The sequence below is a fragment of the Catharus ustulatus genome, chromosome 5 (assembly GCF_009819885.2).
Source record: "Catharus ustulatus isolate bCatUst1 chromosome 5, bCatUst1.pri.v2, whole genome shotgun sequence".
Taxonomy (NCBI): Eukaryota; Metazoa; Chordata; class Aves; order Passeriformes; family Turdidae; genus Catharus; species Catharus ustulatus.
In genome coordinates this window covers 29,750,154-29,764,029 of record NC_046225.1, presented here as the reverse complement: position 1 = coordinate 29,764,029, position 13,876 = coordinate 29,750,154, and the positions used below count along the sequence as shown (strand labels likewise).

At 42.9% G+C, this 13,876-nt stretch overlaps 1 protein-coding gene across 3 annotated transcripts in view; it reads right to left on the bottom strand.

Annotated features, from left to right (window-relative positions):
• The window catches only part of MND1 (meiotic nuclear divisions 1), a 66,948-nt gene that overhangs the window by 26,333 nt on the left and 26,739 nt on the right, over positions 1-13,876 (bottom strand). For all 3 annotated transcript variants that reach the window (XM_033059422.2, XM_033059421.2, XM_033059420.2), the window contains exon 6: positions 13,243-13,357. In XM_033059422.2, coding sequence (XP_032915313.1) covers positions 13,243-13,357 — 115 coding nt within the window. The remainder of the gene's footprint in view (positions 1-13,242; positions 13,358-13,876) is intronic.

Genomic DNA, 13,876 nt, shown 5'->3' with positions numbered 1-13,876 from the left:
TCTAATACTGAATTGCTCACAAATTATAAAGTAGTTTGAGATTCACGCTACTGCTGTTTCATCAGGATTGTATTTCCCTACATTCCTTAAAACAGTATCATGCAAAACTGAGTCAAAGCACCAAATAAAAACTTCCTACAATGTACAGGGAGTTCTTACAGTGGCAGAGAGAAAACCTGAGGTGTTCTAGTTGTTTCCAAATTGGTTTTCTGTTCTGAATTTTTCTCTGATATTTTGCTCTTTTCAGTGAAACTAGCTCATAAAACATTGAAGTGAGAAGGAAGAAAAAACATTGGAAATACTGTCAAATGTGCCAACATTAGTTTTGCACTTATACAACCTGCCCTGCAAAAACTTCAGTTAAATAGACCAGAAAAAGTTATCTATATGAGGAATATACAATCATAATCCAGATAAACCTGTAATGACAATGTAACATATCATCCCTATGGGGGTTATCTTATTATAAAAAGTTAGCAACAAATTTTTTTTAAGCAAGGTCAGGGAAGACTTCAATTTGATAGTCCTGCATGTTAGCACTAAAGACAATGAACTAAAATCACAGTGCCTTTCCTGACCTTATTTTTCATGTGAAAGTCATGAAAAGATACAAACCAGTACATTCCTTTGAATATCACAACTTCATCAAAATTGTCTGAATGAGTACTACCATACACAATAAACCTAGAAAGTCTAACACTGGAAGACAGAAGCAAAATACTTACTCCACACAAGGTTTTTTGTTGCATATATAAGTGGATCTGTAGATTAGTTCCATTTGATGCTTTCATCAGGGCTTTAAAATATGGTCAAATGGACCACTCCCAATTCACTCCTAAATCAGAGTGTCATAAATGTAGCCATAAGTAGCCATTTCCCACACCACAAATTTTATCAAGTGTCTACCATCCTAAGCAGCTCAACAGTTTTTGCCATAAGGATTTACTGGCTCAAACAACAAAGCTATTCCCACATACTTCACCTATAAGCCTCTCAATTTACATTTTTTTTCTCTCATTCCAATAAAACAAATAAGAAACAAAATAAAGAAAAAGAACAAAAATATGTCTTGTGAGTGTTATCACTTGATTTCAAGAAAAAGTAACCTGCCAGAGTGGCAAATTCATTTCAGTAGGGTATTTGTTACATATATTATCTAAATATTTGGTCGTCCAACTGCCTCCTTTCTGAGTGTCCAAGAAAAGCCCCACTGACAAAACATAGCTTTTTGCTTAACTAGTTAAAATACAGCTTCATTTTAAAAGAAATTGGTTTGACACTCCCTAAGAATAGTCTGGCTGGAATGCGTTTGAGACATAAAAACCCAAGTATGCACAAGTCTAAATATTTTGGACAATTTTTCATTGCAGACTAATCTCTTATCTGAAGACCAAACACGGAGACAGATAAATTCTCTGAAATGCAGAGAATAAGGGCCTTTTGCCAAAAGGCAAATGACCCTTCTGGACTGAAGTTTTCCAGCTTCATCCAAAAGCCCCACATTTCACTTTAAGCTTTGTGCCTCAGGTATGTACAAACACTTCTTAAGCTGCCCAGATTGTCCTGATGGTCCTTCATTCATTATTCTTCATGTTTGTTTTATTTTCCTTTCTTCCCAAGTGCCAAAAGCTGCTCATACATTTATGTAGTTCTGTTGTTGCTCCCTCATTCAGTTTTCTTCAAATCCATTTTCTAACAGTTGAGTTCATCGCAGAGTTCATGAAAATGCCCTTATGAAAAACCTGTCACTTGTTCCTAGCTGGTTAGAAGTTCCCTGGGTGCTCTTCAGGGACACTACCACATGACACACAATTCTGTGACGTACGTGACAAAAGACCATACAAAGTCTTGTGAAGAAGGCATTGAAAGACTTCATCAGCTTTTCCGGAAGGAAAGAGAGATTTCAAAGATCTCAGGAAAGTCCATTACAAGCCACAGGCATCTACATCACCAATTCTTAAACTGAGTTGACAACTTCCTTTTATCACTGGCGATCTTCAGCACTGGAATGAAGGGCCAAGGCAAGAACTCTAACTTGCTTTTCTCAGGGAAGGTCCTTAACCAGTACATCAAAGCCCCTGGTAATCACAGACAGATTCTGCTTAGCAAGTGTTTCCTTTGTCAAAGGACCAGCCTTTTCAAAAGCTGGTATGCAAACAAGCCTACTTTGATTTTCAAGATTAAAAAGAAAAAAAAGGGTTGAAGAGAAAGGACCAGATACTCTGCTTAAACTGGCAATTCCATCCAGTTTCCTATGATTGCTAAATGAGCTTGGATCAGTAATCCAAACACCCATTTGTAACTCCATTAATTCAGTATGAAGGGAGTTCCTTTTCTCAACTTTACTTAACAGCTAAAATTTTACCATTACTGTATGAAACTGTATTCACATACAAGTAGACTTATTCTTCATTCTTCCTAGAAACTAAGCTATGTTTAGTTTTCATAAGTTTGATTTATCTTTAAATGTAGTTTTTGAACAGGTAATTTAATTTGTCAAACTTCCAAATGAATGACAAGCCATTCCAACAACAGTATAGGGAGCAGGGGAAAGAAAACAAAATTCTTAGTTTGTTGCAATTAGTTGAGAACCAGTAGAGTAAACGTGTCCTTTCATTACTACTGCACATCGATATATATTCTGGTACTCCATGATGAAAGAGGAAAAAAGGTGTGGGTGTGTGAGCTGTATAGGTTTTTTCTGATTAGTAGCAGATAGCCTGAAAGTTATATACATGAACATCCATTGTCATAGCCTCATCCAAATCCTCTGGAGATTAATATATTAAATATACAATACTCTGTAAGATATGACTAATTTAAAAAAAGGATTTAAAATCCTTTTTAAATAGTTAAAAAACTATTATTTTTCTATGTACTTTCAAGAAAGTGTCTGATTTGCTCCAAAGAAAGATAAGTTTAACACGCTAAGACTAACATAAGTGTGAGTGAAGATACAAGTTTAGCATCAGCAGGGAGACTAATTTCCAACTGCAGACGTTTGTTAATAGCATTACTGCATAAACTGTAAAAACCACGGCTTTTCTCTCAGATGCCAGGTGCATATTTCATGGTCAATAGCTAGGAAACATCCTTCTGATTGCAAAATGGACATATTACATCTAAAGGTGATTAAAAAAACATTTCCTCTCTAGGCTTCATCTGTACACTATTGTACACATCTTGGTGGCACCTAGACCAGGTAGACTTCCAGGTGGACTATTTGTGGACTTCCTCTATTCCAAGTGGAAACGTAAATTTTTTAAAAATAGATACTTAATAGTTCATTTGATGATATTGCTGACAAGGCTTTTTAGTTTAAACCACCTTTCTGATAAGATTTCTGGACAACAATCCATCTTTGAACAACAATCCATTAAACCCTTTTGTAAATTATTAGCATTCGGAAGCATTTTGAGTAAAACTGATGCAACTCATTATGAAGTCTCTCCATTAGCCAGGTGTTGGGGGTTGAAGGGGGTTTGTTCTCTTACTCTTCCCTCCTCTGTGGAGAATTTTTTCCATTATCATGCTACGGAAGTCTGCCGGGTGGTTCTCCCAGCTTTAGATTGCTCAAGAAAAAGGGATGGGTGGGGGCTGTCTCCCTCCCTCAATTGCCGGCAGGGCTTGGGGGTCTCAGAGGCTGGTCATTTTTATCCTTGGTACACACGCTGTCTGAAACGTGGAGGAGTGAAGTTCTCTGCGGTCAGATTTGCCCTGCACCCTGCCTTGCTACAGCCTCCTGCCTCCGAGACCACCACTGAGCACCAGAACCCAGACAGTTAGTGGAGAGCCTTCCTTCACCCTTCTCCCATCTGGGACATGGCCCTGCCACCTCTGCCTCCGCCTCCCTGCTCCCGCCTGCTGCTACTGCAGCTGCAAGAGCCCTGCCCTGGGTCCCCACTGGGACCATGTGGAGGAGAAGAGGTCTGCGACTGGAAAAGGGACTGGAACTGAATTCTTTGTTCTGTTTGGTCGCTGATTTTCATAGTTGATGTTGTACTTCCCTTGTAGATATATTAGTAAAGAACTGTTATTCCTAAACCCATATCTTTGCCTGAGAGCCCATTAATTTCCAAATTATAATAAATTGGAGGGAGGGGATTTTCACTCTCCATTTCAGAAGGAGCTCCTGCCTTTTTTCTTGGCAGTCCCTGTCCTCCAAACTAGGACACCAGGATAGTCCAATCTTAATTTCATTTCTTCACTACTGTTTTTTCTTCTGGAAGGAGGAACTATTCCCAGCATTAGTAAGAATCCCCTGAAGAATCTAACACTTGATATTGAAGTTTTTGTAACATGAAGTATAACCTGCATATATAACATATTTTCAAATTGAAGATAAGAAAATAGGTGGGTCTATAAACATAAAAACCACCCCCAGAAGACCAAGCCCCAAACTATGCACTACAAAAAATCCAGTAGCTAAATCAACATTAACTTTTCAGCATTCACCCTTCAGATATTAAGATGAATGAAAAAACTGAACAATACAGAACTATTTTCTCATGTCTGTATGCCCTGACAATTCCCCACAACAGTTTGCCAAGCTGAAATTTTCATTGTTTAGAAATATGAGAATTAAAAAATTTTTGAAAGACCTAAAAGGAAAAAAAAAAAGATGTTTTGAAGTACATATTACATATAATGTGACATTTTCATGGTATTCAGCAAAGTCTGGATGTTTTACCAAAATTTATTTTCACAGAATCATGTAATTACTAATTTTAGAAAATAAAATAACCCTGAACTGGACTGGCAGTGATGCCTCTGAGATCACACATTCTGAGAGTCAAAAGAATAACTATGTGGATATTTGTAGTTTGAAATCATGTCATTTGAACCACTTGCCCCTCTTGTTACAGGATAAAAATAAACAGAGCTAAAGCAAAAAGGCTGACACCGAAATTGCTATATATGTTGTATCTAATAGTTTTCTAATTATTGAGAAAATAGTTTGCCTAGACATGCTCAGATCACCGTTTTAAAGGTAAAAGCTCAAGACATAAAAGTTATCAGTAACCAAGCATTCTAAAAACAAGCTAAATAAAAAGGAATGCTGACAGGTAACATCCCAGGCCCCATAAATACCACCAATCATACCACACAGAAGTCAGTGCAGTCAACATGCACTATTTCTGAGAGAGCTGCCCTATCCAAAGGCACACAGGAACAAAGCATGGCTATCGTGAAAGAAAGGCAACGACCCAACAATGCTTTAATAAAGCATAAACCAACATTCCTCATATTGCAGTGAAAGCACAAGAAGTCAGAAATTCTGGAAATGTTTATTTTACAATAAGCACTGAAAAGTATTTAATTGTTTCCAATTACAAGCCTACCAGCAACTCAGAGTAAAGTCCCTGCCATTTATATACTTATGTTACCAGACAAACTTTTCTATTACATTAATAACGAGAAAAATTTTATTAGTTCCCTAACATCTCTCTCTGGTGGCCAGAAAGAATGAAACATATGCAGCAGGTTAATCTTGATATTAGGCAGAGCTTTTTCTGTTGACCTTATGAAAATCTGCATAAATGATGAACTATTGTGTTGGAGTGTGTAAAATAGAAGCCTCTCCGAGTCTCTCTGAGAGAGAAAAGAGTGCAGGGATTGAATTAAAGCCTTTAGAGAAATTAAAATATATTAAACCACACAGATATGAAGTAGAAGTGTAAGATTTAATTTTGAGTAAGTTGGAATATTATTAAGGTAGACAGATATGAAGTAGAAGTGTAGGTTCTAATGTTAAGTAAGTAAGAATATACTTTAAGCGCCTTAAGAGTGTAAAAAGTCCTAAAGTCTAATATAAAGTTCAAGATTAGTTTAAAGCTCAGCAACTTAGCCCCAGACCGAATGAAAACATAGTAAGAACATTGCTTGCATTTTCTAGATAGAACCATTTACATGGATAGATGTAAGTATATGCATAAATCATGTGTAAGAAGTGATGCTACTTTCCTACTTTAGAATTAAGATTCTAATAGGTGTAGAAAGAATGTTTTAGATTCATGTTTTCAGCTCATTGGATGATTTATGAATAAAAACTCCTGCATTGGGTTCACACACAAACACACACACACAGAAGAAGAAAAGGAAGAAGAGGAGGAGGAAGAAGAAGAAAAGGAAAAAGATGCAGAAGAAGATGAAGACGTGGAAGAAGAAGAAGAAGAAACAGAAATGCCAGGGAGCTGCAGCTGATTCTACTTGGGACTCTACTCCAGAAAGTTTTAGCATGGACTTTAATATTCTGAACTCTATGCCTTTGAACTTTATAGCAACCAGCTACTGCTCTTGTCTCTTTGAAGACCCAGACCCACGAATAACTCGACTCTGTTGTAAACTTGCATTCTCCATGGCTTTGTTGTCTGCCATAACCTTTATAGAAACATCATGTCTCCAACTCTGCATACATGGATGCTATGTCATGTAAGAGACAAATCTCTATACAATGGCTGCACTCCCATGAGAATATATTCCAGCCTACATTGACACACCTCAAAAGTGAGAAAAAAATGATCCTGTCCTGCACCATCTGAAGTAGGAACACAAGTTTAATAGAAAAGTATACAATTCCACTATTTGTTTGGCTTTTTTACTTCAAATGACTCTTGTCAGTTTTACTGCCTTTGAGAAATAATTAATCAATCCTAACTTACAGGTGTCTTAAACAATGTTACCAAGTGGCAAAGACAAGCTTCTGAACTGAAGAGGTCATTAGAAAAAAATCCACATATTTTGCTGTTCTAGATATATTTTTACAATACTGATCCTGTAAAATAGAATCATCTGAATATATCCACAAGACAAGACTATTATGTAGCTTACTCTAGTTAGTTGTTACACACAAATTCTTCTGTGTTCAAATGTTGTAAATTTGAGAAGGCATTAATATTCATACTGCAATTTACCTCTAATACAAAAGCCAAGGAAACTAAGCCAAAACATTGAACAAAACATTTGTTAGTGATACTAAAAGGACAAAGAGTGAAGTCAGCAAAAACCAGAACTATTAACTTTCCCATTTGCCCCCTTGTGAATATGCATTATAACATATTTAGTTACATGGTCAAGCTCGACTTTGCCACGACAAGATTCAGGAATCAAATGCAGATGTTCAGTTCTTAGTTGAGTCTTCAGATATTTGCTATGAATCATTGAAACTTTTGTTTTGACCCTGAAAATTACAGTAATTTCACGACCATAAGGCACACCGGACTATAAGGCACACTCCCCAGGAGTCGACAACTTTCGCAACTTTGTAGATCATATAAGGTGCACTGGACTATAAGGCGCACTATTTTTTTGCGGTGAGGAGCCGTGCGGCGCGCAACAAAGTAATGAATTACTGTCAGGTGCTCAATTTGCAAACATTTTTCAAAGATCGGTGTAGCCTTTAAACACAGCCCCAGGCGCCCTCCCCGTGCAGCGGGCCCTGGCACTTCTGCCTGCCTCCAGTGCCAGCTGGCATGGCTCACGGTTCCTGGCCCCCACTGCGCGGCCGCGCTGCATCCCAGCTTCCCCCCGGCCAGCGGCGGCGCCGCTTCTCAGTGCTTTCCTGCGGCGCTTTCTCGCCGCTTTACGGCACTTTCCCGCAGCGCTTTTTCGACGCTTCTCAGTGCTTTCCTGCGGTGCTTTTTTGCCGCTTTTCGGCGCTTTCCCATGGCACTTTTTCGCCGCTTTCCCGCGGCGCTTTTTCGCCACTTTTCGGCGCTTTTCCACAGCGATTTTTGCTGCTTTTCAGTGCTTTCCCGTGGCGCTTTTTTGCCACTTTTTCGCCGCTTTTCTGCGGCACTTTTTCGCCATTTTTCGACACTTTCCCGCGGTGCTTTTTTGCCGCTTTATCACCGCTTTTCCACGGTGCTTTTTCGCTTCTTCTCGGCGCTTTCCCGGGGCGCTTTTTTGCCGCTTCTCGGCGCTTTCCCGTGGCTGCGTCGCTTCCCCCAGCTTCTCCCCGGCCGGTGGCCGCGTTGGCTCCCGGTTTCCCCCGGCCAGCGGCCGTGGCTCCCACGGTTCCCGACTCCCCCCGCACAGCCGCAGCTCCCGTGGGTCCCGGCTCAGCTCGCAGATCGCACTTCTGGGTTCGCAAATTTCCAAACTTTGCACATCAGATAAGGTGCATCGGACTATAAGGTGCACTTCCGAGTTCAGGGGAAAATTTTAGTCAAAAGGGTGTGCGCCTTATAGTCGTGAAATTACTGTATATATTTGTGTGCATGTGCATGCACGTTTTAAATATGTTTTTCACTGTGCAATTGGTTTGTTTCTGTAAAACTCCACTGAGGGAGAAGGCAATTAAAAGACACAGCAAAGCATTCACCAAATTTGAAGGCCACTGAAAACAGATAACAATTTGATATAGCTCTAAAATACCACAAGAAGAATCAAAGAAGCTCTCTGTGGTATGGGATGAGAAATTAACAGGATGAAATTTTAATCTGAGAATCAGGTTGAAGTTATTAAGGAGGAAAAGGGAAAACCCAAAGGTACAAAGTGACAACTACCTGTTATAAAATATATTTTACTGAACAATTCAATTGTTAGAAAGAGTGCAATTGCATAACATAAAAGCCATCTCTGACTCTAAAACAGGGTAGTTAGAAATCCACTCAGGTGATTTAACTGAAAATAATTCCAACAGTTCCGTTATCTAAATCATACAGAAGTAAAAAATCGTATCACCCACGTGCAGTTTGAAAATCTGTGAATGAGTAACTTATTTATTATAAGGTGTTTTTCTGTGAAACAGCAGCAGTAACTGTTATGTCTAGCTGAATGCATTCCATTGCCTGAGATTTTTTATTGCCTTCTTACTTTTGCCTTTGCATTTCACTGCACTCTGGAACCCAAAGAAGTTTCCCTCAACCTTTTTTTTTCCCATTCCATCTCTCTCACAAAGCCTGTCAACTTCCACTAAGCTTTGACAAGGACATAACTCCTCAACACTGACATCACCATTTATTCCCTTTATACATTGCCAGCAACAATGTATATTGCCTCTGCAGCAACACCTGACAGAAAACATAATGAAGCAAAAACTTTGAAGATTAAGTTCAAGGACAAATTAATTTTGAAATACTACTGCATATTCCCCTGGGAAGCCCACAGGTAGCTCAACAGCGCTAACCTAATGTTTCTTAAATGCTCATCCCTCCATCACAGAAATTCAAATGGAGCTTCCACACACTTGGACAAAAACACCCAGACCCATAACATACAGACAAAAGACAAGGGCATGATTGAAGCAACGAAGTATTACATTTCATTCCCTTTCTGTGTTTCTTTTCAGGATACCAGTCTCCATGTGGCCAGCTAATGCAGCTTCCCCTAGAATTGCAGTTGTGATTTGCTTTCTCCTGACGTACTTAGGAACATGCCCACTGTGACTGTTTCATAAGAGAGGATCTCAAACCATTCTGTACGATGCTGACTGTAAGAGTAGCTCAGCATTTAAAACAGCTGACACTACACATGCTGTTGGTATCTACCTAACCTCAATCATTTTTACTGCTGGAATGTGTCTTCTCCCCAGGAGAGCAGGTAGCAAGGGATTTACAGCACAGTAACTAACTTCAAGTCTCAAGTTTGCTTATTCCCTGGCATGCCATTACATCCTTGGGGAAATATAACACAGCTGACAAAAAAAGTCACAGCTCCTCAAAAAAGTACAGTAATTTCATGAGTATAAGGCACACCCTTTTGACTAAAATTTTGGTCCAAACCCAGAAGTGCGCCTTATACCACAGAGCGCCTTACATATGGGCTAAGTTCAGAAATTTGCCAACCCGGAAGTGCGAGCCGAGCCGCGCAGCCCCGGCAGCCATGGAGCCCCGCCAACCCTGACATCTCTCGCACCACCCGCCTTGTCTCCCCCAAGCCCGCGCCTGGGGCCGCGTGGCGCTGCGGGTACATTGAGGCCCCGTGCCCTTGCCCACTGCAGCTCTGCCGGGCTCACAGCCCCCGGCGTGGCACCACGCTCACCCCATGTACCTGACGCAGCCGTGGACACTGGTGGGCCCAGGCTCCGCACTCCCACCCACTGCCGCGCAGCACCTGGGGCAGGGGCCAGGCGGCGGTACCTTTGCCCACAGGGCCGCTCCGGGCGGCCCCGCTGGGCTCGCAACCTCCAACCGGTTGCGGACACTGGCGGGCCTGGGCCCGAGCCCCGCGGCCCCACCAGGCGCACCCACCCTACCCCAGGGTCTCCATGGTGGAGAACCCACCGCCCGCTCAGCTCGGCGACTGCCGAAAAAGTTTGAGTATTGAAGAGATCTCAAAACAATTTCTGTTTCACATTGTGCAGCAACAATGACCTCGAGCAGGCACACACATGTGTTGAGGGGTTTTTACTTTTTCCCTCTGTGGAGAAATGTTTCCCATTATCATGCTAACAAAGCTGGCAGGGCGACTCCCTTAGCTTTTAATTGCTCAAGACAAAAGAGATGGGTGTGTGCTCGATGGCTCGAGTTTGAGGGATTTGAGTGGTCGGGGTGGATGGTTGTGGTTTCCTGTTTTTTCCCAGTCCGAATGCTGTTTTTTTTCTGTGGTCGGATCTGCTGTGCAGAAGGGCACTGCTACTGCAGGGTCCCGCGGCGCAGGGGACAAATGCAGGCCGCATCTGCGTCCCAGGGTAGGGCACCGGCCCGGTTGGTGAGCAGTGGGGCCCGCCTGGTGCCAGGGCTGGGGGCCCCGAGCATCTCAGAGCCCTGTGCCACCCCGGCCCAGCTGGTGAGCACCAGAGCCCACCCGGCGTTGGGGCCACCATGGCACCAGGGCGGTCCGGCGTGGTGCTCGGGGGCCTCCGCTCCTCACCAGGAATCTTTCCTGCCTGCAGCCCCCGCCACCTCCGACAGCCCGGGGCAGCAGGGCCCCAGCCCGACTGGCCCCACAGCCCTTGCCCCCCTGGGCCACCCCTCAGCTGGGTAAGAGCAGAGCTGGCAGGTTTAATAAAAGTGAGTGATTTTTCTCTGTTTTTTTTTTTTTTTTTTTTTTAGTTTTTAGGCTGCGTTTAAAGGCTACCCCGATCCATGAAAAATGTTTGCAAATTGAGCACCTGCCAGTGAAACCCATGATCTTGCGACTGTTACTAATTGGTTACTTTGTTGCGCAAGGATCCTCACCACGAACGAAAGTGCCCTTAGACCCTGGAGCGCCTTATATATGGACAAAGTTCAGAAATTTGCTGACACCCGTAAGTGCGCCTTATACTCCGGTGCACCTTATACTTGTGAAATTACTGTAGTATCTGTCCAAATTTGGTGAGTGCTGCCAACTCTCTATGTTCCTGGCTTTGTCTCAGAACAGCTCTAAACCTGTGGACTTTGTTAGTAAAATAAGGAAAGATTTAGCCACATTTCTTTTCAGAAAATGTTCTGTGCCTGTTCCTTATCATTGCGTAACAGCATTTTGGCATTACAGGAACCTGAATATGCAGTGGTGCTTGGGTAACAATGTAAGAGCCTAATAAATAAAACCTGCAACAGAAATTGGTGCATTGGCTGAGAAATCTCAAATTGGTGAGCTAAAACCACTACAAACACGAAAGTTGCAGTACAGAAAATTCAATTAAATTTCATGCATGCTTTTAATTTTTCATACTAAGAATCAGAATATTAAGTGCATTTCAGCGCCAAATTCTGTATTAAAGTCACTCACCATTCCTTGTATTCTGTTGGAGTTAGAAACTCAGCATGTCAGAGACAGTACAGTCAGTCAAGAGTGTGATAACCCACTTTCATGTACAGTAATTTCACGACTATAAGGCGCACCGGACTATAAGGCGCACCTTTTTTTTTTGCTGTGAAGATCTGTGCTGCGTGCAACAAAGTAACTAATTAGTAACGGAATCCCGCGATCGTGGAGTTTACTGGCAGGCGTCCAATTTGCAAGCATTTTTCACAGATTGGTGTAGCCTTTAAACACAGCCCCAAATACCCTCCCTGTGTGCGGGGTCCGGCACTCCCGTCCGCCCCTGGAGCCGGCTGGCGAGGCGGGGCTTGGGGCTGCTGTGGTTCGCAGCTTCTGCGGCAGCTCGCTCCCTCCCTCCCCATGCTGCCCCAGCGCTCCAGCAGCCTCGTGCAGCTCCGGGAGCTGCGTGCCGCTCTGGGAGGCCCGCCTCCCCCACCGGGTTTTTCCCCCGTGCTGCCACTGCCCTGATGCCAGTGGCTTTCCCCCGCCACCCGGGCTGTACTGCCACACTTTCCCCCAGCCGCCCGGGCTGCGCTGCTGCAGTGCTTTCCCGCAGCCACCCGGGCTGCACCGCCGCTGCCCCGATGCTGGCGGGCTCACGTTGCGCCGCTGCTGCCCCGATGCTGGTGGGTTCGCGCTGCGCCACTGCTGCCCTGATGCCGCTGCCGGGCAGGCTCTGCTCGGCTCGGGGCTGTTGTGGGCTCACATTTCTCATTCCCCCCGCGCCCGTTCCGGGGCTGGCGTCACTCAGCTTCTCACTTCCCCTGCGCCCAGGCCAGGGCCGGCACCGCCTGGCTTGTCATTCCCCCTGCCCCCGCACCTGGGGCGGCACCGCTCAGCTTCTTGTTCTGCCCATGCCCGGGCTGGGGCGGGCGGCAGCTCCCTCCCTCCCCACACAGCTCCTGCTGGCCGTGGCCGCCCGCTCCCGCCCCTCCTCGTGACTCGGCACTCCCACGGCACCGCCCCCCCATTGCGGCTCACGCTTCCGGTTTGGCAAATTTCGCAACTTTGTCCATTATACAAGGCGCACCGGACTATAAGGCGCACTTCCAGGTTTGGGGGAAAATTTTAGTCAAAATGGTGCACCTTATAGTCGTGAAATTACTGTAAGTGACAATTAAGTGACTCTAATGAAATGCTTATGGTTTTAAATAGGCAAGACAAAGTAAGTAGAAAGATACCCATCTTAAGAGCATGGAAGTGAAGGTAAACAGGAGCCAGAAACTCCTTGTCCTACACATGTTCTAGGATACAGCACAAGTTACAAAATTAATATGGTTCTGGAAAGGACGATCCTGATTGTAATGCATTACAGTATTTTAATTACAGGATTGTTTCCTAACTGCTGAAGTGGTGGCAAATACCAATAAATCTCCTCATATTATAATAGAACAGAATAAGAAAAGAAATCGTCAGTGTACATGGTTTGTATTGCTGAGCTTTAAAAAGAAAAGCAACTGTTCTTTGACTAACCCCTGAATACCAGATTTTCAGCTAAAGAAGTGCAGACCTTTTTAGGCAAAAGATCACTTTAAACAATATACAACTTACGCATTTCTTCAACCACATCTGGATCACATTCCCTGTATTTGTCTATTTCTTTCTTTAGCTGCTCTTTTTTCTGCCGAAGGGCAGCAAGTTTCTTCAGCAGAGCTTCACGTTCCTCCTGAGGATTCAAAGGATGTTGGGAGATACAAAAAATCCCAAACATTAAAAATAGTAATCATCACATAAATTTTTTTTAAAAAATAAGAACATACAAATTTAGAAGTTGCTTTCACTACTGCTTTCTGGCCATGAACCACATGAGCATTCCATTTTATTACACAGAATTCTCAGAGACACTAAATGATACCGAATACCAACTAGAAAGAAAAGAAAATTAAGGTCGAAATGGATCAACAAAAAAGAAATTTCTACACCCTCTGAACCATGGTTTAACAAACTCGAAAGAGATCGCTTGATTATTGGGCATAAAGGTTAAGCAGCATTTAGGAGTGCTAGTCTTGCAATTAAAGATGGCATTACAGAAAAACCTATGATCCACCCTTCCACAAATTGAGATGCTGTGTATGAACACCCTCTAAATTTGTCTTCTTTCCTTTTCCACACCAGTTAAGAGCAATGGTCTCAAACATAAATTCAGATATTTATGACATTGTAGTCTTTGCTGGGATTGTAAACA